General features: G+C 34.2%; 2 protein-coding genes across 2 annotated transcripts in view; both read right to left on the reverse strand.

Annotated features, from left to right (window-relative positions):
* LOC120076180 overlaps positions 1-7651 on the reverse strand; it is a 55209-nt gene extending 47558 nt beyond the window's left edge. Inside the window, exon 1 of the mRNA XM_039029946.1 lies at positions 7438-7651. Within this exon, the coding sequence (XP_038885874.1) occupies positions 7438-7651 (214 nt within the window). The remainder of the gene's footprint in view (positions 1-7437) is intronic.
* Positions 7652-10028: 2377 nt separating this feature from the next.
* On the reverse strand, positions 10029-22051 carry LOC120075749 (mitogen-activated protein kinase homolog MMK1). Its single transcript, XM_039029393.1, has 6 exons — positions 21519-22051; positions 21268-21397; positions 13971-14108; positions 12048-12380; positions 11180-11360; positions 10029-10518 (listed from the first exon to the last, which is right to left on the reverse strand). The coding sequence occupies exons 1-6, from the start codon at positions 21770-21772 to the stop codon at positions 10343-10345; spliced, it is 1212 nt and encodes a 403-aa protein (XP_038885321.1). The 5' UTR covers positions 21773-22051; the 3' UTR covers positions 10029-10342.
* Between the last annotated feature and the right edge of the window lie 3542 nt (positions 22052-25593).

The raw sequence follows: 25593 nt of genomic DNA on the forward strand, positions 1-25593 counted from the left end.
TTCTATCTTGAGAATGAGAGCTTGAACAAGTTTTTGGAGACTATGTTTTCCAAGCTACCATTGTCGATAATAATGTTGTAGATTTTTCCCTTGATTGTGCATCTGGTTTTGAATAAGGAGTGTCTTTGTGTGTTCTGGTCAATCTTTGGGGTGAATAAGATCCTTTGAACAACACACATTACTAGATCTTCGTTGTCTGGTTCTAAAACATATGTTCCATCTTCTATGTCTTCCTCGAAGTCTTGTTCTTGGTCGTCCTTTTTTTGGGCAATTATTGGACAAGTGCCCTATTTTTCCGCATCTAAAACACTTCCCAAGAGTTAATTGACCATAAGGATTGGTGTTTCTTTTGTTGAAGTTTCTGTAGTTGGTCCTTTATGAAGGAACTCTAATGAGAGAACCTTGAGCAGAAGCGGATCAACCAAATTCCATAATTTATTAAATACAAAGTTTACAGTAAACAAATAACTAGATATGCATTTAAAATTAAATTACAGCATGCTTTACAAGAAAAGGATTTCAAGAAACCTCACCTTTGAAGACCTTTTCTTCACGAATTTCCCTCGAACTGATCATGAACTTCTTGAAGACCTTCTTTAAGATAACCTCGAACCAAAACGGACACTACCCACATGGAACCTTGGTATTTTCAGGGTGAGAACCTAGGAGTGGTGGGCTCTGATTATTTTGGTTAAGAGGAAAAGTTTAGAGTGAAGGAGGAAGATTGAGAATACTCTTAAGAACACAAAAAACATAGAACACTTCTGTTAACTTCTTTCTCTCAATCGTTTAACCAATTTCAACGTCTAAAACAAGAAGAAAACAATTTTCTTTTTATTTCTTTTTTTGCCAAATAAAATAACCACCCCCACTAATGTGGGTGAAGAGAAAATATGGGGAAGAGAGTTGTAACTCCCTTCCTTATTATCAAAATATAATACAATATAAATATAAATATAATAACTAACTTATCATATATATATATATATTAAATTATATATTATATCATATATAACATATAACCTATAGTTTTAATATTGTATCACATACAATATAAACTATAGTTTCTTATCTCTATCATATGACATTTAATATAAATCATATTTATATTAAATTTAACAACTATGAATCCCATTCATAGAAAAATATATTCAAATCTCATTTGAATATTTATTTTCTCCCATTAAGCTATAATTTATCGAATACATTATGACAATTATATCACATATAATTGAAATAATTTAATTATATCATACATAATTTAATCCCTCTATTAATTTGAACAATTCAAATTAATCCAAAAACTGATTTTCAACTAAATCCTATTGAGCTTTCAAGAGGACCTCATGGACCTGTAGCTTGAAACTCCAATGGTACAAAATTAATTAAACTATTTAATTACATTATTCACCATTTGTTAACTGTCGAGCACTCCACTAAAGACCGAAAGCGGCACTCTTTGCACTATAGATATATTTCTGTATCTATTAGATATAACCAATCAACAGTACGATCACCCTTCACAAATTGCTCGTAAGTACAACTGGGCCAAATTACCGTTTTACCCCTGTAGTTACATCTAACTCCTTAAGTACCATTGATCCCTATAATGAACAATAGATCATAGGACTGAACCCCTCTCGGGCCAAGAGAGGGTGTAGCGCCACTTTGTTCAATACCCGAAATCAGCCCTTAAGGGAGCAATTTATCTACTTACCCCTGCCTCGGGAAGGAGTGAATTCCATCTTGTGTAGTTGTGTTCCCAATTCCCCAATCAGACGAATCTCCAAAATGGTAGGCTTATTGAGTCAGCGATCTAACCACTCTCACCCATACAAATCAAAGGACTGCCCTCATAAGCAGGAGTTCACAACTCACTCAAGATTCAGGTCATGTTACCGTCCCAATCTTGATGATGCACTGTATATGACCCAACGGAGCCAATTTAGCTAAGACTTGCTCAGGAAAGGCCACATTACTATGGTCATCCTGGTGAAATGTAAGTCTCTATTATGAACGGTGTTATATAATGAGACTAAACATTTCGTGGTCCAGTCTTATATAAACTCCTTTGTATAGAATATCCCTACTCGCATATCTATACATGAATGATCAGGATCAAATCATTTGTAGCACTTTACAACAATTGTAACACCTACAAAGCGGACCATACTCGTAATGTCACCAGGATAAGGTACCCAGCCTTATCCATCTACTACAGACCATTTAGGTTATCACTTAAACATGATCCACCCGTATGACTCCGCATATATGTTTAAGTTACAAAAATAACCTTGGATGTTAGTTTGTTGGTTTGTGATTAATGAAATTAAAATATAAAATATTTTATAGACAATTTGAATAAAATATCATATATTTTATTAAAATATAAAGAGTTTATTCAACAATGTTTACAAACTATAGGACCCTACGAGCTTTAGGGCATTAACCCCAACACTTATTTCTTTTCGGTTGAGTTTCTTGATTTTTGATCGTGTCTTCTTGATTACTTGTGGATTGTTTCTTTCGATTGCTCAGAGTTCCTCTCTTTGAAGAGTTTGGTGAGGCTTCCCACTGGGTTTTTATTATTATTATTATTATTGAATCTATTTGATTGTGTATCGTTCATTTCTTCAATTTTTTTCACCCAAAGAGATCACATCAGTGAGAAATCCTTAGGAGTTTTATCTTGTCACAGATGTTTATGTGAAGACCACCCACAAATCATGCGATCCAATGTTGTTCACATTGGGGTTGATGCCCTCCCGTATGGTCTTGTAATTTGTATTTGTATTGTACAAACATTTTATTTATTAATCAAATATGAGATGTTTTATTTGACATTTAGTAGAATTAAACCCACAAACCAATAAACTAACATCCAAGGTTATCTTCTGTAGCTTAACCGTGTATGTAGAGACATACAGGTGGATCATGTTTAAGTAATAACCTAAATGGTTTGTATTAAATGGATAAGGTTGGATACTTTATCCTGGTGACACTATGAATATGGCCCACTTTGTAGATGTTACAATTGTTGTAAAGTGCTACAAATGATCTGATCTTGATCATTCATGTGGACACATGTGAGTGGAGGTATTTTATACAAAGGAGTTTGTATATGACCGGACCACAAAATGACTAGTCTCATTATATAACGTCGTTCATAATGACTTACATTTCACCAGGATGACCAAGGTGACATGACCTGAATCCTGAGTGAGTTGTGAACTCTTGCCTATAAAGGCGGTCATTTGATTTGAATGGGTGAGAGTGGTAATATCGCCGACTCAATAAGTCTACTATTTTAGGAATTTGTTTGATAGGGAGCTGGGAACACAACTACATAAGAAGGAACTCACTATTTTCCCAATGTCGAGGTAAATAAATAAATTTTCCTTTAAGGGCTAATTTCGAGGCTTGAAAAATGTGGCGTCACATCCTCTCCTGGGCCAAAAGGGGTTTAGTCATAGTTGGACTATGATTTATATTTCATTAGAGGGATCAGTGGTACTTAAGGAGTTAGATGTAACTACAAGGGTAAAACGGTAATTTCGGCCTAACTATATCTACGAGCAATTTGTGAAGGGTCATCGCACTGTTGACTGGTTATGTCCAATGGACACAAAAATATATCTAAGTGCAAAGAGTGTAGTTATCGGTCTTCTTGGGGTTGATACCCTAAAGTCTCGTGTCCTGTAGTTTGTAAACAGTTTGTACGAATGCTTGTGTTGTATAATATATGATATTTTACTTTACATCTTGTATTTTGCTCAGTTTCTTGTTTTATTTGTTTTACCATAAACCAATAAACTTAAAATCTCTGGTTATCTGTATGTAACTCAAGCATGTATGTGGTGACATACAAGTGGATCATGTCTTGAGTGATAACCAAAATGGTATGTAATATATGGATATAGGAGGGAACCCTTATCCTAGTAACGCTACGGATGCGGCCCACTTTGTGGAATGGTCACAAGTGTTGTGACTTGTCACAGATGGTATGATCTTGATCATTCGTGTTGGGGACATGCGAACGGGGGCGTCCTATACAACGAGTTTGTATAAGACCTGACCACGAAGTATTAACGTCTCGTTATATAACACCATTCATGATAAAGACTTCACTTCACTAGGATGACCATAGGTAACATGACCTCAATCCTGAGTGAGTTTGGAACTCCTGCCATTGAGGGCAGTCCTTTGATTTGTATGGGTGCGAGTGGCTAGGTTGCCAATTCAAACCTACCATTTTGGGGATTCGTCTGAGTTGGGAGCTAGAAACTCAGCTACACAAGATGGAATTTACTCATTCCCGATAGCTTCCTTAAGGGCTGATTCCAAGACTTGAACGATGTGGCGCCACACATCTTCTCTTGGTCCGAGAGATGTTCACACATAGTTGGACTATGTTGTATTATTCATTAAAGGATTCAGTGGTACTTAAGGAGTGAGATGTAACTACAGGGGTAAAACGGTAATTTGATCCAGTTGTACTTACGAGCATTTGTGAAGGGTCATCGTACTCATGATTGGTTATATCCGATGGACACAGAAATATATCTGTGGTAAGAAGAGTTCACCTGTTGGTCTTTAGTGGAATGTCTGACAGTTAACAGATGGTGGATCTCATGGTTAAAGAGTTTAGTCAGCTATTCACGGACCGTTGGAGCTTCGAGCCATAGGTCCATTAGGTCCCCTGGATAGCTTAGATAAAGTCGAGAATCAGTGTTTGGGTTAATTTGAAATGTTCAAATTGACAAGAAGAAGTTCGATTATATATGATATAATTGGACTGGTTAATTATATATGATACAATTGGCTAAATGTATAAGATACATTATTTTGGAGGAAATTAGATATAAATATGATTTATATCAAGTAAAGGAGAAATTACTATAGTAGATATGTGATATCAAACTATAGGGTAAAAATATAATATGATTATATTTATTAATAATGTAATTGGTTAATTATATGATAATTAACCTAAAATCTCGCTCAGACATGCGTTAATGGGAATGGCGCGGTTATTGTAATCGATAAATAAAAATGAAATTTGTTTCATTTTGATGGTTCGGAAAAATATTGAAGGAGCGCGTTGGTGTGAAAACATAATCGATCGCTTAAAATCGAGAGCATATACGATAGTCGCTCAGTGCCTAAACGATCGCATACCTCGCACCTAAACGATCGCCAACCTAGCGCCTAAACGATCGCACACTAAGTCCTAAACGATCGATTAGCTTTCCTACACGATCGTGTAGTGTGTCGTGTTTGTTAAACGATCGCCTTCTGTTTCCTAAATGATCGTTCAGTAAAATCTACACGATCGTGTAGTTTCTTCTAAGCGATAAGCATCTTGCTATACGATAGCTTCATATTCCCTCCCACTTGCTTATCGCCTACACGATCAGTTCTTCCTCCTACCTCTACCAAACTCACCAAAGACCACTCTTTGGGTGCTCACTCTGAGAATACTTGGGGCTCTTTTCTGGTGGTGTCGTCCCCGCTGCATTCGTGTTTTTGCAATTGCTCGTGCTGCTATAGTCGACGCATCTGCTGGGTGTTGGTTGATTGGGTAAAGGTCATCCACTGCATTAAGTTCCAAAGTTTGAAGACCATCTTCAACTGGTATGAGAACTCTTTCCCTTGTTTTTTCTTGTTCAAAGCATGCCATTAATTACTGTTTGTTTGCATAACTATGCGTTTGAATATATATGGTGTTATTTCAATCACTGTGTAATTGGAGCGATCCGAACGCGCTCATGGAACTCTTCGTTAAGAGATCCTTCCGGTCTTTAGTAACGCTCGACATTAAAGGAGTTTAATTAATTATTCAAGTACCATTGGAGCTTCAAGCTACAAATCCATGAGGTCCCCTTTGTAGCTCAACAGGGCTTAAATGAGAATCAATTTTGGATTAATTTGAATTGTTCAAATTAATTGAATAATCAATTATATGTGATATAATTAATTTAATTTAGTTATATATGATATAATTGCTATAATGTATCCGATACATTATAATATAAAGTTTATTTGAGAAGAAACAAACATTTGAATATGATTCAAATATTAATTGTATGAATTGGATTCATATTGTTGAATTTAATATAAATGGGATTTATATTAAATTCCATTAATGAGATAATTAAAACTATAAATTATATTGTATGTGATACAATACTAAACCATAAGTTATATGTTTATAATATATATATATATATTATATATAATATATATATATATATAATAGTTTTATTAAATTAAAATTAATTTATTGTGTTTTAATTTCAATTTGAATTAATGGGAGAGAATAATTTCCCTCCCCTATTTTCTCTCAACTCATTACGTGAGTGGTGGAGATGGTTGAGGGTTGTTTTTTTTCTTCATTCATTTTGTCCTTGAGACTTTCAGAGAAAAAAACAAAACAAAAAAAACAAAAAACAAAAAAAAAACATCCGAGAAAAGTTCCTAGCACAACCCTCCTCCTCTCACAAACTCTATCTCCTTCTTCCAAAATACTAGAGCCCACAACTTTTTGGATTCTCATCCTAGATAATACAAGTGGTGGCCAAATTAAAGTTTCAAGTTCGTGGTCATTTTGGAGAAGGAATTACGAGAAGATTAGATCTTCAAGAGTGATCTTTATCTCTCTTTTCTCAATTTCTTAATAAGCATGTTGTAATTAATTTAAATGCATAATATTACTGTATTTTTCTGTAAAATTCTTTTTCTGTAAAAATTGGGATTTGGGTTGGATTCTCGCTTCCACTCCGAACCTTTAACAGTTCCTTCAATTCACTATCGGATAGATTGGTTCTAGCCCCTAAGCAATGAAAATCTTTGGTGTATTCTGTTATTGTCCTCGTTCCTTGTCTAAGGTTTTGGTACTAATTGTAGAGGATCTGTTCATAGTTATTTGGCAAAAACCTTTCTTTCATCATTCTTTTTTGTTTTTCCCAACTAGTAATGGATTTTTTTCTCGCTTCGAAATCGGTTTACTTCCCGTTGTTCCCACCAAGCCGAAGCTCCCCTGCGGAACTTGAGAGCCACTAATTGAACCTTCTTATGGTAGGGAGTATTGGCATACTTGAAAAACCCTTCAACATTTTTTATCCACTCCAAGAACACTTTGATATCTCTCTTACCACTGAAGGTTGAAATGTCCAATTTGACTCTATACTTGTTCATTTCCCCTGTCGGTGGGTGTTGTTGCTAATGATGAGCCCCTGCTCTTCAACGCCCCATCTAAATATTATTCTTCTCTTCATCTTCGCTTAATGAATCACTATTTTGTTGTCGTCTTTGATGAAAAGCTTGTATTCTTGGTCTTTCCTGAATGGTTATTGGTAATTCTTGAATGTTTCTTGGATGATTCTGTACCATTCATATTCTTTCATTCTTGCCGTTGATTATTGTTTCTTGGTTTACCTTGCTCTCTTAGTTGTTGACCCAATGCCACACTCTCTGCTATCTCTTCCATCTGGATTGACATTCTTTCCAGGAGTCGATGAATACCACCAATGGATGCTTCAATGGACTGCACATGTCTCGTCGAAGCCCTTGGTGATAGGGCAGCAGATGAAGCTGCTTCTTTGTCCGAGGCCTCGAGATTCTTGTTGTTTGTTGGTTTCTTCCCTGTCATTAGAATCAGATCATTCTCGCTCTAATACCGATTTGGTGTGTAAACCAAAGAAGTTTTATGAAAGTAATTGTATATATCTATTCAAATTGATGGTCCAACCCTTATTTATAGGTAAGGGTTACAACTTATTCTAACTAACTAATCTTGATCGGTTACAAACAAATAACCTGGTTAATAACAACAAGACTTAAAACCCCAAGTACAAGTGATACATCAGATGAACATAACTTTTAATTTTCCTTTTTTTCTATCTCTCTTACAAAAGAAGAATTTCGATACCTAGAAAACAGAAAATGTTTGCATCAATAATGAATTTTTTAATATATAAATCACATTCATATGTGAATGGATGTACTAGTTTAATATGTAACCACTTTCACTCGAATAGTTGCATCCTATCAACCTCATTAACAAAGAGAAATATAGGAATTTAACAGAGGGCAACATAGAAATCGACAAAAATTGTAAGGACAAAAAAGAACCTAAAAGATTTTTCATTATAACTCCCCCATTAATATATACTATCTTAACATATGCTGCATGTGAAATTTATAGTTTAATTTTAGTACATAGAAGAAAATTCAAAAGATTCTTACTAATGGCAAAGGACATGATTGTCCATCGAAACATGTCACTTTTAGATCATAATGTTTTCTATCTATGACTAAAGTACACCTATATACAAAATATATATTTACATATATATATATATATATATATACCACTTACTGAATAGTTGTAATGGGACAACAATGTGACCATTCGTTCAAACATATCTTCACCATGAGATCGTAATGTTTTAAATCTATGATCTAATAAAGAATACACTACTTCATGTGTATCATTTTAACTCAAATAGTTGTAACAAAGAAGGTTCTTGTTAACAAAATAGAAATTATTAAAAGATGTAAAGGCAAAATGGAAATGTAGAAAATCTCCATTGTAACTGTTAAAAAACAGAGATAATGGATTTTTTTTTTTCTTTTCTCCCTCCCTTTTTCAACAAAAAAATTTTAGGCTGTAATTTAGTTATTGAGCTTATAAAATCCTTAATATACCTTCTATTAAATTAAATATTGTGTTATTAATGTGTCAATTTAAATATAGAGATGTCAAAGTGAGTTTGGATAAGTGATATTGACATGCACTTCGATCCAACAGAATAGAGGTTCAATCTACACCTCATAATTATTGTACTAAAAAAAATTAAACATATAGATATATCAAACAAATGTTGTTTGACATGAAAAAAATTCAACTCGTTCATTAACAAAAGTCAACATCTCCATTACCAACACCTAAACATGTCCATTACCAAAACCTAACCTACCCTTCAACAAAATCTTTTTCTTCTAGGCAGAAAAGTCAAATGATACCATCCCCAGTTTAAAACATTAATTGAGAATTATGTCAAAATTAAAGAAATTTGATAGGTTGAACTTATGTGAAAATTTTAAAACATTTAAGATTAAATTGAGAATGGTCTAAAATATTAAAGACTATTTGATATATTCTGATAAGATTTAAAAACTAGAGCAAAACAATCAGAGATTTCTTATGAAATTATACATTCTTGAACATTGTTTTCCCGTTAGACCTTTGTCAATTCTTCTGTAAAATTGTAGTATGATATTTTTCCTTTATACAAGTTTTCTAATTTTTAACAAATTATAGAATGGTTGTTCATGTTTAGAAAGATTAAAGTTGCTGTGTACTGTAATCACTATTAAAAAGAACTATTCCTTTTTTCTTCTTTTTTTTTTTNGGAAATGATAACCAGTCCTTAATGACAAAGTAAAAAGAAAGAAAAGAGAAAAATAACATTAAAAAGCCTCATACCATGCTGTAGATGCATTTTCAGTTAATACTATGATCTCTTCTTCTCTAATTAGTGTGAAACTAGACATATTGATATACCACGTTAAATGCATTGCAAAGCAAATTAACATTTTTGCTTTCCCAAAGCTAGAAAACCAGTAGTAGAGACTTGCCTTGACGATTGCAATTGCAGCAATGGTAGTGGCAACGATGGTACAAGCATTAGTTCGAATCCGAAATCAACCTAGATGGTGATCAAGGTAACTCGAGCATTATCATCAATGTGAACCTGGTGTCAATTGGCTTCACTGCCATCGCCCCCAAGGATCAAAGACTTTAAATTTAAGAACTAACAGCAAACAATCTACAAATTCAATAATGGATCTTAAATAATTTGGTCAGTTTAGCAAAACTAATAGTAGCAAACGAAAATGAATAATGAGATCTCTTTCAAATAATTCTTTAATCAGTGATAGAAACCACAAATCCCTTACGTTTTCAGAAGGCTTCTGTCTTCAAAAATCCAGCTGATTGGCCCAAAATTTATTTGCTCCTGATGTGAGGAAAATAGAATTATAGAATCAAGCCTTGAATGAAGGCACCTCGTACAAAGTTTGGGATAAATGATGGGAAACAATTCCAACTCCAAATGAACAACCTTGATCAAATAAATGAACAATATGACAAGTAGTAGAAAGAAGTAGAAAAAAGGCAGATACAACTTCATGAAGATTCTTCCAGTCCTAATTCTGGCCCATACTCGGACAAATTTGATTCCAAAACCCATCCAGTCGTGAATGCAGTTAATATACACAAAGGAATTAATAATGAACATACAGATCGAACAATCCTCCAGTAAATAACAACAGCTTATTATTGGTGATGATACTCGGGGTTAAATGCAAGCGCCTCTAGATAGATCAGCTCTTTCATCTGTTCCTCGGTAAGCGCATGCTGCTCGAAATCAAAGCTGAAGGGTGTCATGCAGACAGGCTCATCACTAATGTCATGCAATGAAGTCAAATAAGGATGGGCTAGAGCGTCTTCAACTGCAAAAACATAAAAAGATTTTAATAGAAGGAACCTAATGGTAAAAATCATTATCAAGACCAATGTTGGCATATGGGCCACCATTCCGAGACAGGTCACAGTTTACTTAACGTCCTGACATTTTGAATGTGGAAAGAAAAATCTTACATGTAGAGTTGGATCATGCCGTCAATAACAATGTTCAATTTGAAAACAGTGAAATGTTTTTAGTATTTGCCAACCGATCAGGAAACAAAAAAGAAACCCATTTATACTAAAATGTTCGAAGCAAAATATGAACAGAAGAATGGCCATCTACATAGTTCAGAAATCAGGCAATTCAAACAGACAAGTGAGAAAATCAATCAGCATGTGTAGGCAAGTTTTGGGTTTGCCTGAAACCTAATTAGGATTTACAATTAATTGAAGAGATCAATGAATTTTTGCCCTATTATCAGACAGCAGGATAGGATACAATTCTGGATTTTTGTGAGACATTTCTTTCTTTTGAGACAATAAAGTCATCGACAGTTTGATCGCTGACAGGGTTTCTATTTTTCTACTTTTCTTTTTTTGTACTTTAAAAAAACACTCCCTCTCTTTCATTGAAGTTTGTGAAGCCATTTGCAGGAACAACATAACAAGACCGCAGCAATGTAAATAACTGCAATAATAACTCACCGGTAATTCTCTGTCCTGGGTCAAATGTTAGCATCTTCTCCACCAGATCAATGGCTGCAGGATGGACATGTGGAAACTTTTCAGTGAATGACTGCCGATGGTAATGAGGTAGTTGCCGTATGTATCTTTTAGCATTCTCATTCAAAAAACCAAGATCAGCCTCTGATGGAGTGCCAATCAGCTGCATGATAAGAGCAGACTCAAACAGTAAACAAATGGATGCCACTATGAACAAGGCATGTTCGTATAGATATATTTCACGGGAGCTACCACTGGGTATTTTTTACATCGATACTATCCAGATGCACATTAATACATATACACTAGGGGAGAAAATCAGCCAGTTCAATTGAATTTGTTTAACATGGACCAAAATAGAACCAAACTGTCAAAATTAAAAACTGAAGGATCCCTTCAGATTTCAGCGTGGTCTGATACTATCATGTCCAAAATAAGTTTAGAATTGATATGCTCATCTCTGTCCAATTTTTAAATACATTTTTGTGTTTTTTTATCAATGTTTTAAATTTTTAATATTATAATTAAGTAATACTAAATTATTGAAATGTTACTTGATATTGAACACCACATGAGAAATATTCATAGAAGGGGCTGTGAAACAGCTTGTTTTTTGCTTTCAGGATTAATAAAAATAATAATAATAAATAGCATCATGTAGCACAAGCTTCTCTCTCCCTCAGAAACACACACTTAGAAAAAGCATATTGCTTCTCTCTTTTTTTTTTTTTAATTTGCATATAATAAACTATCTCATTGAAACGAATTCTCTCATACGATGTGAAAGAGATACGATTATGTCCCTATTATGACTTGAATCACGAAGAGTATCAAAAATGATTGGAAGTACCTCCAAAAGCAAGCGTAACTGATGCACATGATCTCGTCCAGGAAACAAGGGCTTCCGATCCATCAATTCCATAAAAATACAACCAACAGACCAGACATCAATGGCTGCTGTGTAATCAGATGAATTAAGTAAGAGTTCTGGTGCACGGTACCATCTAGTAACCACATATTCTGTCATAAAGTCAGTTTCAGAAGTAACACGAGCAAGTCCAAAATCGCATATTTTCAGGTCACAGTTGGCATTTAATAGCAGATTGGAAGGCTTCAGATCTCTGTGCAGAACATTAGCTGAATGTATGTACTTCAATCCACGAAGAATCTGGTACAGGAAATACTGCATGATACATAAAGACAGCAATTATTTTGATGTAGAAACTGGTGGTAGTATCTTGTTAAAGGATGTTCAAATAGCCATACGCTACTTTATAAGCATGATTGGATTGAGTATGAAGGAAAAAATAATCATACATGTTTAACAGTCATTTCTCGCTATCCTTAAAAAAAATTAAAATCTCATCATCCATCTAAAGCATCTAATATGAGTTGATTCACAATAAAAAAATGATTGACCAAGATCCAATGCTTGAATTATTATCAAATATTGAAATTAAATCCAAGCTCTCTACTTCCTCTATCTTCCAAATTCAGATTCAAACTTTTTTCCAAAGTTCCACCAAACATTTACTTTCCATTGAAAGCCTGATTGTTTTCCAGTTTACTAGGAAACAATCTCCCTCTTAAGCTTCGTTGTTTTGATAGCTAGACTATTTGAAACCCTTGACCTTTTCTGGAGTTTCCATTTTACAGTGCTCTCTGCTATCCCTTTCTCAAAGATAAAGGATGAATTTGAAACAGACTCATTAGGTGAACATATCCCATGACCTCCAGATTAGATCTCTTCCTATTATATCTGTCTCTCAAACTATCAACCTTCTTTGAAACTAGGGGGCTTCATATCCATAGTTCTTAATCCCTAGTGACCCTTCTAGTGTTGAAGCTCCAGTTTGCTTGGTCCTAGTAGAAGAAGAATAGAAAGATATCTTCCAAATTTGTAATTTCTTATTTGTTATTACTATTATGGTTAGCTTTGTATTAGATCAATACCTTCTTCGTCTAGTCCAATATCAGAGATCAAATACCCTTTTGAGATTTATATTACTTGTCAAATTTTTAGTAGAGGACCATTATCCACGGATGTCTCCCTGTGTTTAGGTTAATGCTTCAAGATCAACATCTGCCCAACCACTAATTTATAAGTCTTGAAAGATCCAATGCCAAAAGAATCCAAGTTTCATTCTTTAATATCAACATCAATGAAATTACACTTGAGCACATTTGTTGAAACTTGAAAGCACATAGCATTTTAAGTGAAATTTTGCAAATAGTACGCAAAGAACCCCACGATATCACAAAATTGTCACCAATTAATTTTGGAAATAAAATATACATCCCCATACTTATCACCAAAAAAGTTGATTAGAAGAAAGGAAGATTAAATGACCACTTCCACTATAAAGATTTTTGTAAGTAAAAAAGGACAGTTTTCATCAAATCAACAAAGATAAGTAAAAACAACAAAATCACAAAACATCACAAACAAAACTAAGACTCAAAGCCACTGAGTGGAAAACATAAAAACCTCATCCAAGACAGGACCTATGCCACCCTACTGAAAGTAGCTTGTTTCGATCTTTTACAGCTAGCTTAGGATTTTGAAGAAGCATGGTAACAATACTGTTGCCAACCAAAAAATGTTATCCTAGATCAATCTTAGCCTACCACCTTACTTCATAAATGCTTCTGACGATTTTCTAAAAAATAATGGGAAGAACGTATACATTCCAAATGGACCAGAGGGTTGAGATCTGAACATATTTTAAAATGCAGAAATAATCCACCAGCAAGTACATGTACAGAATGTAACCTGACAATGCTCCTCTGATAATGCTTGATTTGAACGAATGATTTGATGAAGGTCGGTATCCATTAGCTCATATGCTATATAAACATCATTAAATGTTTCCCTTAGAGGCGGAGGTATGATATCCCTAATTGCAACAACCTGAAACACCATCATCAGTAATACAATTAAACCAACATCATAAACACAATAACTCATCTCCTTAGTGGAAGTAGCATAGCCAACTATGTGTTAAAATGCCATATATAATTGTACAATGATCCAATTCGGAGTAATGCCCATAACTTTCCGATTGTTATTGTGCTAGTACAGAAACTACCACCAAGCTGATTAAATAATACATAGAGATAAGAGAAAATAGAACAGAAAAATATCAGCGTAGTCGACCTAAATTACATTTTAAACATTTAAGAGATTATAACATCAATGATTCTTCTGAAGATCTGAGTAACAGCATTCCATAGCTAAGCACTTGCAATATATTGTGATGGCATCCAAATTAAGCCAATTGGCTCTTCTTTGAAAGCGTTGACATCCTACCATGGTTGCAAATTGCAGCTTTCTTTCATGTAATCTTTGTTCTATTAAAAAAGATCTTTATATGGTAGAGTTATATCTTAGTTCTTAATAAAATATTTGCCACAATCTACACCCTAGTTCAATAGACAGGACAGCAACCACTAGACACAGGACCAATTTATACATAATTACTAGTTTTTTGTGATTTTTTGGATTATCAGTACACCTGCATTTAACATTGCTACGTATTAAATTATATTAAGTAATTAGTTTCATTGTTGGACAGATTCTTAACTTGCCTTTGAACTAGAAGTTTAAAAGCCTCTTGCATTACTTGGTTTTAGATCATAAATCCTTTAGAAAGGTACACAGTCCATTAATATAACCAAGCTGACATGGCACATTAAAAAGTCTAGGAGAAATTGCGAAACCAACTCTCCCACTTTCACTTACATGCAAATATTACCCTACCACCTTTTTTTTTTTTTTTTTGTGTGTGTGTGTGTGTAGATATTAACGAAGGAAGTTGGATCTAAAGGTACTAGTGTACAATTTTTTAAAATACAAGATTTTATGATTTCAGTAAAACCATGTCTAGATAATATTTATGAGTAGACTGAACATGAAAGATTAACTTGCAATTTATCCTTAATAATCTTATATTTCCTATGAATATACTATTATGTTATGAATTCATTCATACAAAAGAAATATTAGATGATCAATTGAGTTTGATGAAGTGATAAAGAGAGACCAATGGAAAAACAAGGGGTTTTCCTAAGGAGGAGAGCAAATGATAATTCATAAGAAAAATTATATATTGTATCACCTTTACAAGAAACAAGTTCATTAACAACGTGTGAAAATTAACAAAAATAGGGGTATGAGCCTACTAGCGTTTTTTTCTTTGATATTTATGAGTGTTTGGACCAACTTGTGTACACCTCAACTATTCTCGTGAAACATCGTTTGACCCCATTACATTTGGTTGTCAAAGTAACTCGTAGGATATTAAATCATTCGTAGATGAGCACCATGGCTTAAACCTATTCCTTCCAAGCCTTTATTATTCAATGACCCTTATTGACCCCAAAAACTGAACCAACACTCCATGTAGAGGGCCGAGACTACAAAAACCATTCGAGTTTTTGCAGTGGGAATGGGCTCTTTCGTTGGACATCTTTAGAATGAACTCTACTAACCTAAGAAAAGTGATGAATGGCTTCCTAAAGCCATCTTAGAGTGGTGGTTGAAAGACAAAGCAAAGCCATCAGGACAGCTTAAATAGATTGTTGGATTCTACTTCCCATATGGCGTATCCTTTACATTTCTTTTTATGACCCATCATTTTCAGATAAACACCTTGAGTTCTTTAGGTGGCCAACTTATCTTCACCTTCTCATTTTAGTATTTGTGAGTGTCCAAGCAAGCTAATGTGCACCTAGACTTTCATCATAAAACAATTGTTTGACCTGCAACATTTTGTTGTTAAGGAAACTTGTAAGATATTAATTCTAGGTAAGTGGAGTGGCTAAGAACTCATTTCCTTTGAGCTCCTTGTTATTTACATTAGCCCTTATTGAACGTTAAGCCAACTCACGGTAGTTCAGCTTATCTTCACTCTTAATTTTAATTTCTTCTCTTGATGTTATTTAATTTTTACATTAAGATTTAAATAAATAAATAAAATTTTCAAAAAAAAAAATGTTTTCAAAAAAACCCTATTCATCTCTAAGTGTTAACTGTTGAAATACGTTAAATTAGCCCTAAGGGCATTTTTGTCTTTTTACTATATTTGCTAAATTAGGGTTTCACCTCATTCTATTTATATCTGAGGTTGGGTCTATTGTAAATATTAAAATAATAAGTCCTTTTCAACCATGGTTTTTCTTCCCTGAATTAGGGTTTTCCACGTAAACTCCTTTGTCGGAGCTTCTTTTTCTACTTCAATATGGTATCAGAGCAAGGTGATGAAACCCTAGCCCCGGTAGAAGAAACTCAGTCATCAAACTTGATAGGTGAAGGTACGCTGACTAATGAGGCTGTGATTCAAGCAGCGGTTGACCGCTATCTCTGAACCATCATCCCAGGTGGCTCAGCCGAAACAGATCTCAGCTGGCGAGGCGAGCCGAAACAGCAGGTGGTGGGATTGCTCCAGTGGCGCGGCCAGATTAGCTTCCTATTTGAGTACTTTCAGCTGTAAGTGAAAGTGGGAGTAGTTGGTTTCGCAATTTCTCCTAGACTTTTATATGTAGCCATGTGCAGCTTGGTTATATAATGGGACTGTGTACCTTTCTAAAGGTTACCAATTTCACCGTGAAAACATCCACTCTTGAAATTCGGACCTTCACAAGGCCAAGTAACTGGCAAGAGGAGACAGCCTACTTAAACTTCTAGTCAAAGGCAAGGTGGTGGGTGGTTAGCGCACGCTTTTCCAGCCGGGGCACAAGAATCTGAGCCGAACAGTCAACAACCGATCGGACCCTCAATCCCTTCGCACAACAAAACGTTGAACTCAGCCTTCGCACTTTTCCCCAGCCGGCGCACACTGTTTGAATTTCGAATTTCATACAGGCCCCAATCTTAATAGGTACAATTTCTCGCGTCGCATCAGAATACAGGATCTAAGCCTAGAACCGGTGGGCGAGCGGGTTTCAAGTGGGTGTTTAACAGGAAAAATTATTCGGGCGACGCGATTTTTCTTTCAACGCTCGCATCCTGATTTAATCCCAAAAAACCACCAAAAAACCTCGATTCGCCGAGCTTGTTTATCCGGTTTTTACCCACCATCAACAGCTCGTCTGGTAAGCTAGGCGTAACCTAAGGTTCACGGGTTATGCCCGAATCTTTTGGCCGCTTGTGTGGACCTCTCGTGTGGGTCAGTTTAGACTTCTTTTCGATGAGTACCGTAGTTGGGACAGCTTCTTTTCCTTCTCCATGTATTATTCCAGTCGAGCCCCAGTCATCTACTGAACTAGGGATGTAGATTGTGGCAATATTTTATTAAGAATAAGATATAAACTCTTACCATATAAAGATCTTCAGAACAAAGAGGTGATTCCATTGAGAAAATTCCCATGGTTTTTAGACAGAAAAGTTCCAGAACTGATCTCAATGGGGAACTCCAACACATTAGTTAGTCTTCAAAAATAGATGGTCGCCCTAAGGAGCCAGATTGAATGGCCATGATTCTTCCCCGATGTATTCAGAAAATCCTGGTTCAATGTTTTCCTACTCTTTCCAACTCTTAATCTTTTATCTGGAACAATTTGGGGAATTCTGGCAGGAATTGATTCACGGGAGAAGAAGCTGAGATGGGCAAAATTACTTCTCTTGGTCACGAACATAAAAAAATGGTTCTTTGGAGGGACGCCATAAGTTGATATTTAACTGGAGAGATACCACGACCCGAATCCTGGGGATCCTCACAGAGCGTGTCTGGAAGGCAGAGGATTCTTTGCTCACGCTCAATGTTAATCCAGTAGCATGGAACCACAAATCGGGAAACCCTTACTCTATTCGGCCACTACACCTGTTTTTACTCCGCCAAGTTACCAAATTCCCCATACGAAAGGTACAGTACCCTGAGGTTGACCTCTATCAGTCACAGATCCGGCCCAATCTGAGTCAGTATTATGCTCGATGCGTTCGTGTGTCAAGTGTGGTATCAAAGTGCGCACTAGGAAGTTCCCGAGTGGAAAGCAGCGGAGTAATGGAGGGAAATGAGAGCTCTTAAGGCAAATAAGACTTGGGAGTTAGTAGCTCTCCCTAGAGGTCACAAAACAGTTGGTTGCAAAATGGGTGTTCACAGTGAAGTATAATCTGACGAAACACTCGATGAGGTATTTAAAGCCAGGTTAGTTGCTAAAGGATTCACCTCAACGTATGGCGTATTGATTATTCATAAACTTTTCTGCCCAGTTTGCTAAGTAAACACGATTCGTGTTCTAATCTTTCTGTCTACTCTTGTGATACAACGTATATATCCTTAATGTAAAATGTAAACCCCTACATCAACTAGATGAAAGAAACAATCCTAAATGGTGAGTTGGAAGAGGTAAGTTTATATGAGTCCACCTCCAGGTTTCGAAGCTAAGCTTTGGGAATCATGTTTGCAAACTCAGGAAGTCTTTTATATGGGTTGAAGCAGTTTCCTAGGCCTTATGGTACAGGTCTTTACACCGTGTTTGTTAAGTCTCAAGGTTTCTCGTTCAGGGACTTCCTATCATACCTGTTTATACCAAAAAATCACCCTTAGAAAAGATTGTTGTGTTGGTAGTGTATGTTGATGACATCATCCTATCAGGGGATGATACCGCAGAAATTGTCTAAGCTAAAACAAAGAAATGCAAGTTGAATTTGAAATTAAGGATCTTGGTAGTTTAAAGTATTTTCTAGGGATGGAATGGCAAGATCATAAAGCAAGAATACTGGATATCTCAGCGAAAATACACTCTGGACTTGTTAAAGCGAAACAGGAATGACCGGATACAAAACCTATTGACACTCCTATTGAGGTCAATAGCAAACTGAAAAAGTGTTTCGGAAGGAGTTTCTGTGAATAAAAAGAGGTATCAACGCTAGTAGGAAAACTGAATTTACTTGTCTCTTACTAGGCCCGACATCTCCTTATGCTGTGAGTGTAGTAAGTCAGTTCATGCAGATCCATATGAGGAGCACATGGAAGCTTGTGACGTCGAATTTTGAGATATTTAAAGTTCACCCCTAGGAAGGGCTTGCGTTGTTCAGGAAACATGAGGTCACACGAAAGCATCGAAGGGCATTTTTATACCTGACTCGTAGATTGGGCCGGATCTGTGACTGGATAGAAGTGTCAACCTCAGGGTACACTGTACCTTGTATGGGTAAGTATTTGGTACACTCTTGGCAAGTAAAAACAGTGAGAACAAATCCCTGTGGTAGTGGCCAGAAGTAGTGCTAAGGCAGAGATATAGAGCTATGAATCTGGGAGTGTGTGAAGAAATCTGGTTGCAGAAAGTTTTATCTGATCTTCACGAGAGTAGTCCGGGGCCCATGAAGTTGTATTGTGATAATAAGGCTGCCATCAGTATTGCGAATAATCCCATGCAACATGATAGAACCAAACATGTGGAAATTGACAGGCACTTTATTAAAGAAAAGTTAGACCGCGGAGCTATTTGTATTCCCTATGTACCTTCAGTCCAACAGATTGCAGATGTTTTTACGAAAGGGTTATCGAGACAGACGTTTGAAGCTTGTATTAGCAAGTTGGGTCTTGCCGATATCTATGCCCCAAATTGAGGGGGAGTGTTGAAATACGTTAAATTAGCCCTAGGGGCATTTTTGTCTTTTTACTATATTTGCTAAATTAGGGTTTCACCTCATTCTATTTATATCTGAGGTTGGGTCTATTGTAAATATGACATAAAATAATAAGTCCTTTTCAACCATGGTTTTTCTTCCCTGAATTAGGGTTTTCCACGTAAACTCCTTGTGTCGTCTTCTTTTTCTACTTCAATATTAACATATACTATTAAAGCTACCCACGTCTTGCAGATAAATTTATAACCCAATTTTAATCACAATTTAGAATAGAGATATACATATATTGATGAAAATCCAAAAGGTGTCTTGAATGTTGGAATCTATCACACTTTTCAATTTTCATGCTCTGCTTCAATATTCTTCGACGTATTCTGGATTAAACCGCTTCTTCATGCTCATTCATAACAACTATGGACAAGGCTGCTTACTTACTATATTTGTATGTGGGACCTTTATGTATATATGTTCTTGATAAACCTCCAATACAATGCATTTATGTTCAACGAGGGAAAACCCAGCAAGGGGAGTTAGATAAAAGGCTGAAGACGGAGCTAGATAAGTCAGGAAGAATGGGGGGCAGTTAAAATTCAACTGAAGCAACAAGAAAGTGTGCACTTAGAGCTTCTTGGGCATTACCAAAGGACCAGTCAGTCACAATGCATGTTTGTGATAAAAGAGTAGGAAAGGCTAGGAAAGAACTTACTCAGTTACTTGGTTCTCAACTCACTGTGGAGACTACAGACTCTAGAATTTCCCTGTAACAAGGGCAGAAGGAGTTTCGCCTTTCCTTTGTCCGCTCTCAGACTAATTGACAATGAAATCTAACATTAGTTAAGTCTCTTTCTGACTGTTATTTCCTATTTCTCCTACACCTTCATTCTCCATGGAAAACATCGTGTTTCCATTAGTGATAAAAGAGACTACTTTTCTTGATGCAGTATGATAACATAGTACTGTCATACTACATATGAGTGTATAGAAAAACCAGTGAGGATTTAGTATGGAAAGGCTTGTCCCCCAGCAACTTATATATTTTAGGAGTTCTAATTTTGCTTGTAATATAAATAATCGTTGATTGTGATACAAAAGTGAGGACTCGATGCAAGAAAAAGCATTCTTGCCAAAAAAGCCCAATATCGTACAGGAATTCTACTACTTTTTTCTCTTTTTGGGTATGTTTTGAGATTATTGCTTCGTCAGTTCTTCCCAATAAAACTCTTTCTACACTGGCACCAGATGAAGGAAGGAAAATGGAAATGATGCCAGCTTTCAGTCAATTAAGAGTGAAGGAAAAAGAAAATATGCAATTTACCAATTAAGCAATAACTTCAACCAATGTACATGATGAAAGTTTTTCTATAAAGCTTAAACGCCCACAAAAATTACTTATCTTCCAGCTTTCCAGATGATAAAAGTCAAAAAATAAAGGCCAAATAAACAACATTCCAAAAAATCTTATAATCCACTCACTGACGTTTTCATGATCCATATGCCGAAGAAGCTTGATCTCACGAAGAGTTCTCTTAGCATCGATCTTGTTATCAAACGCATTAGCAATCTTCTTAATCGCCACATGCTCGTTCGTCTCGGAGTTGAGAGCAGAACTGAAACAATCAAAACGCACTCCCCAAATCAACAACAAAAAAAGAAAAACACAACGAAAATGGAACTCTAAACAATAGATGAAAAGAAAAGAAAAGAAAAGAGAAAGGGGATCGCATAGACCAGACGATGCCGTAAGCGCCTTTGCCAATAGGCATGATGGGAGGCTTGTACTTAGCCGTAACTTCAAAGATGTTACCAAAGATATTATACTGAATAAATCTCCCTCCATGGCTCAAAGTCGCCGGAATATTTTCCATCCCCATAGACGGCGGCTGATGCTGCTGGTGGGCCGCCGGGTCGTGCTGCGGTGGTGGTACAGACGCCGCCTCCGACATAACGGTATCGTCCGGCTGAGAAGCTCCTCCGTCGTCCATTAAAATTGGGGTGGTGGATTTCAAAATTGATTGGCGTTTTTACCAACTGAATGTGAAAAATTAAAAAGCCCTAAAGCTTAATTTGGATCAAACTTGAAAAAATCGGATGGATCTGCTGATCTGACCGTCCCGTCCCTACTTATAAAAAGTTGCCGCAGCCCTTCTTCTTCTTTCTTCTTCTTTCTTCTTCTTCTTCTTTCTTCTTCTTCCTTTTTTGTTGTAAAAGCTATATTTTATCCTCTAATAATTAACAGAGAAGAACACAACATTTCCCACAACAAAGGGATGGAAAAATAACACAAACAAACAAATTAGTTAATTAATTCATTACTTGCATTCAATTCCTTTTTATTCTTCTTTTTCTAGTGAGATAATATTCGTATTTTCATTGATAATTTATTTATTGTAAGGAAAAAAAAAAACAAAAAACAAAAACCTATTGTTTTTATCTCTATAAAGTGAATGCGATTTTCTGTGAATATTTTTGGCTAAACATAAAGATTTGTCTTCGTGGTTATGTTGTTGAACTTTACCTTTAATGGATTGATTCCTAAGAGAATGGAATCTTATTTTTCAAAAATGTTAACCACATCCGATAGTGAAGATCTTTTTGCCAATAATATATATTATGATCAGTTAAGTTATATTCAAATTGATAATGAGGTAAAATAAATGTAAAATTTTAATAAAAAAATATCATGTCGTCATATGAAGTGGACCAACTTTTATTTTCCGATGCTAACTTAAACATTGTTTTTATTTAAGTATAAGTATGGTTTAATTTAATTAATGAGAACTATATTCTCTACTAAAATGTAAAATGTTCGAATTCTCACCCATGTTATTGTACTGGAAAAAAAAGATATTGTTATTATTATTAAAAAAAATCTAAATTGTAAAATTAGTTAATGATTTAATGATTTTTAGAATAAGTTCAATAAACTCTTTAGTTTTAGAAAAATGTTTTATAGATGTAATTTCCAATATTGTCTAAAATGTTTATCAACTTTAAAGTATATTCATTCTTTAAAATAATAATAGTAAGAATAATAATATATTTTGTGCCTATTGAAAGTTTAGAGTTTGTTTGGTAAACATTTCGCATTTTTGTTTTTAGTATTTGAAAATTAAGACTATTTGTTTCTCATTTCTTAAAGTGATTTATAAATTTTAGCCAAATTCTAAAAACAAAAACAAAAACAAATTTTTTAAAATTACTTTTTTAGTCTTTGAAATTTGACTTGATTTTTTAAACCAGTGGTAAAAAGTAAACAACAAATAAATAAATTGAAAAGTAAAGTAGTGTCTATAGGCTTAATTTTCAAAAACAAAAAACTAAGAACCAAATGGTTTACCAAGTGAGCCTTAATGTTATATTAAATGTAAATTTAAAATAAGTTTATAAACTCTGATTGTTACTTTGTTTTTTTATTACCGTCTATAAATATTTTTCAAAAGTCAATTTAAAAAAAAATTATACCAAAAAAAAACTTATATTTGTTTTTGAAATTTTGCTAAAAATTCAAATATTTTTACCTAGTAGAGATAGAAAATTATTATAAAGAAATTGTAAGTAAATAAGTACAATTTTTCAAAAATAAAATATAAAAAACTTGGCCCCATTTGAGTTTGATAACCATTTGGCTTTTTTTTTCTGAAATTGTACCTGTTTTCCTACATATTCTTGATTTTTTTCTATTTTTAAAAATGAAACTTATAAACATATAAACATTATTTGACTTAATGCCCTTTTTGTTAATTACTTGATTTTTTATTTTTTATTTTTTGAAATTAAACTTTTAAACACTCTATGTACTTATAAGGTTTTTTTTATTATTGTTATCCACTTTCAATTATTTTTTTAAAAAAAAAAAACTTGAAAAATATTAAAAGATAACTTTCAAAAAAATGTTTTTTCTTCATAAATGTGAAATCTATGGTATGAAATTAGGAGAAAATAATTATAAATTTTAAAAATTTAAAAATACGGTTAAATGGAATTAAGTAAACATTTGAATTCTTAATCAAATATTCTAAAAAAAAAAAATTAACTATTTTTTAAGTTTATGTGGTGTTTATAGACTTTATTTAAAAAAAAAAGAAAAATTTAAAAATAGTTATTAAAAGGGAGACAATGGTCATTAAGCGGATCTTTAAATTTTTAAATATAATGCATATTTTCTTAGAATCCAGTGTGTGTGTTTGTGCAGCTAAGCTATATTCGAAGTAGAACAAACAAAAATAGACCCAGACTAATTAGCATGTCTGAGAGTGATTTTAAACTGATTAAAATTATTTTTGTTATTTTAAAATCGTACGAAAAATACATTTAACTATTCAAAATCATTTTAGTAATACAAAAAATGTGATTAGAATTGTAAAATTAAACATTAAATTTATTTTAAGTGATTAAATGTGTGTTTCAAATTAATTTTAAGCATGACAAAAATGATTTTAATCATTTTAAAACCACTTCTAAATATACTATAATAAACTCATGCATTTTTTTATAGTTCAAAACCAATTAACATATAAGATAGTGAATTTGAACATTTGACTTATTAATTATAAATACAATGTTTAAGGTTCCCAAAAATAGAGAAAAAGAAACAAATAAAAACAAAATGTCCTAAAACTTAGGAGCACGACCGAATATGGATATAAAGAAAATATACTATAATAATATATAATATAAATAAATAACTTAAATAAAAAATAATAATAATTTTCTCTAATTTCTTCTAAAAAGTTGAGATTTCTCATCAATCTTCACCATTTTACAAAATGCACAAAATGACCACTACTTATGGGAGAATTGGCAAAGTATGAAGTGAAATTAATCGGACACTAAGGATGTATACTTTGGACTACATGTTCAAATACATATAGAGGTAGTAGAGAACGTCGTTTGGTCTTCTAAGATACCAAACTTTGACATTAATAGACATCTATTATTATTATTATTATATCTATAATACAAAACTATTTTTAAGCCACCGTATTGTTGTTTGGTACTGCAGCAATAAAGAGATTGAGAGTGAACATTTCAAACTCATGCCATTATTGAACACCGACGTGCCAAACTCACCCAAAAAGGTAAAATAAATGTCAAACACGAAGTCTAATTATTGACCTCAATATTATTCTTTAATTCGGAATTATTAATTTAAATTTAGTGTTGAGAATTATACTGAATAAAAATAACAACGAGTTAGATTTAGTAGTTAATATCGTTACCACCTACTAGAATTTAATAGGAGAAAAAAAAAAGAGACGAATCGACTCGAACGGTTTGATTCGATTTGATTAGGTCAGATTTTATCAAAATTTGATTTGATTTCGGTTTATCCGAACAAAACTCTAAGGGTCGTTTGGATTGAGGTTTTCTCAATGCCCAAGAATTAAAGATGTCTAGGAATTATATGTCTGGGAATAAAATTACTGAGAATCAAGGATGACTATGTTTGGTTGTGCATGGAAAAACAATGTCTGGTAATAGTATGTGGGAATTAAAAAAAATTGAGATTGTGAAAACAAGTCCATGAGGATTTATGCCCAAAGTGGACAATATCATACCATTGTGGAGATAGTTTGAGGGTCTTGTCCCTATCAAGCATTTGTTGAAATGCATTGAATCTGTTTATTGGCACTTCGAACGACCAAGTATGGTAGTGCGCTATATAAACTCTTAGATGTGCCGTTATGATGTAATGTTCCGAAAACATTCTCTCTAATAATATTGTTCTCCATCTGCCCGTGGACATAGCTAACACACTGTTAGTGAACCACGTATATCTGTGTGTCGATCTTCTCTATGTCTA

This window comes from Benincasa hispida, chromosome 4 (assembly GCF_009727055.1).
Source record: "Benincasa hispida cultivar B227 chromosome 4, ASM972705v1, whole genome shotgun sequence".
NCBI lineage: Eukaryota > Viridiplantae > Streptophyta > Magnoliopsida > Cucurbitales > Cucurbitaceae > Benincasa > Benincasa hispida.

Bases quoted from the DNA above. Each gene is read 5' to 3' on its own strand.
- LOC120075749 (XM_039029393.1), bottom strand. From the start codon at position 21,772: ATGGACGACGGAGGAGCTTCTCAGCCGGACGATACCGTTATGTCGGAG. The intron at 11,361-12,047 runs GTACTTCCAATC...CTTATCATGCAG, and splicing joins AGTTACGCTTGCTTTTGGAG to CTGATTGGCACTCCATCAGA. The intron at 10,519-11,179 runs GTGAGTTATTAT...ATGTTTTTGCAG, and splicing joins CCCAGGACAGAGAATTACCG to TTGAAGACGCTCTAGCCCAT.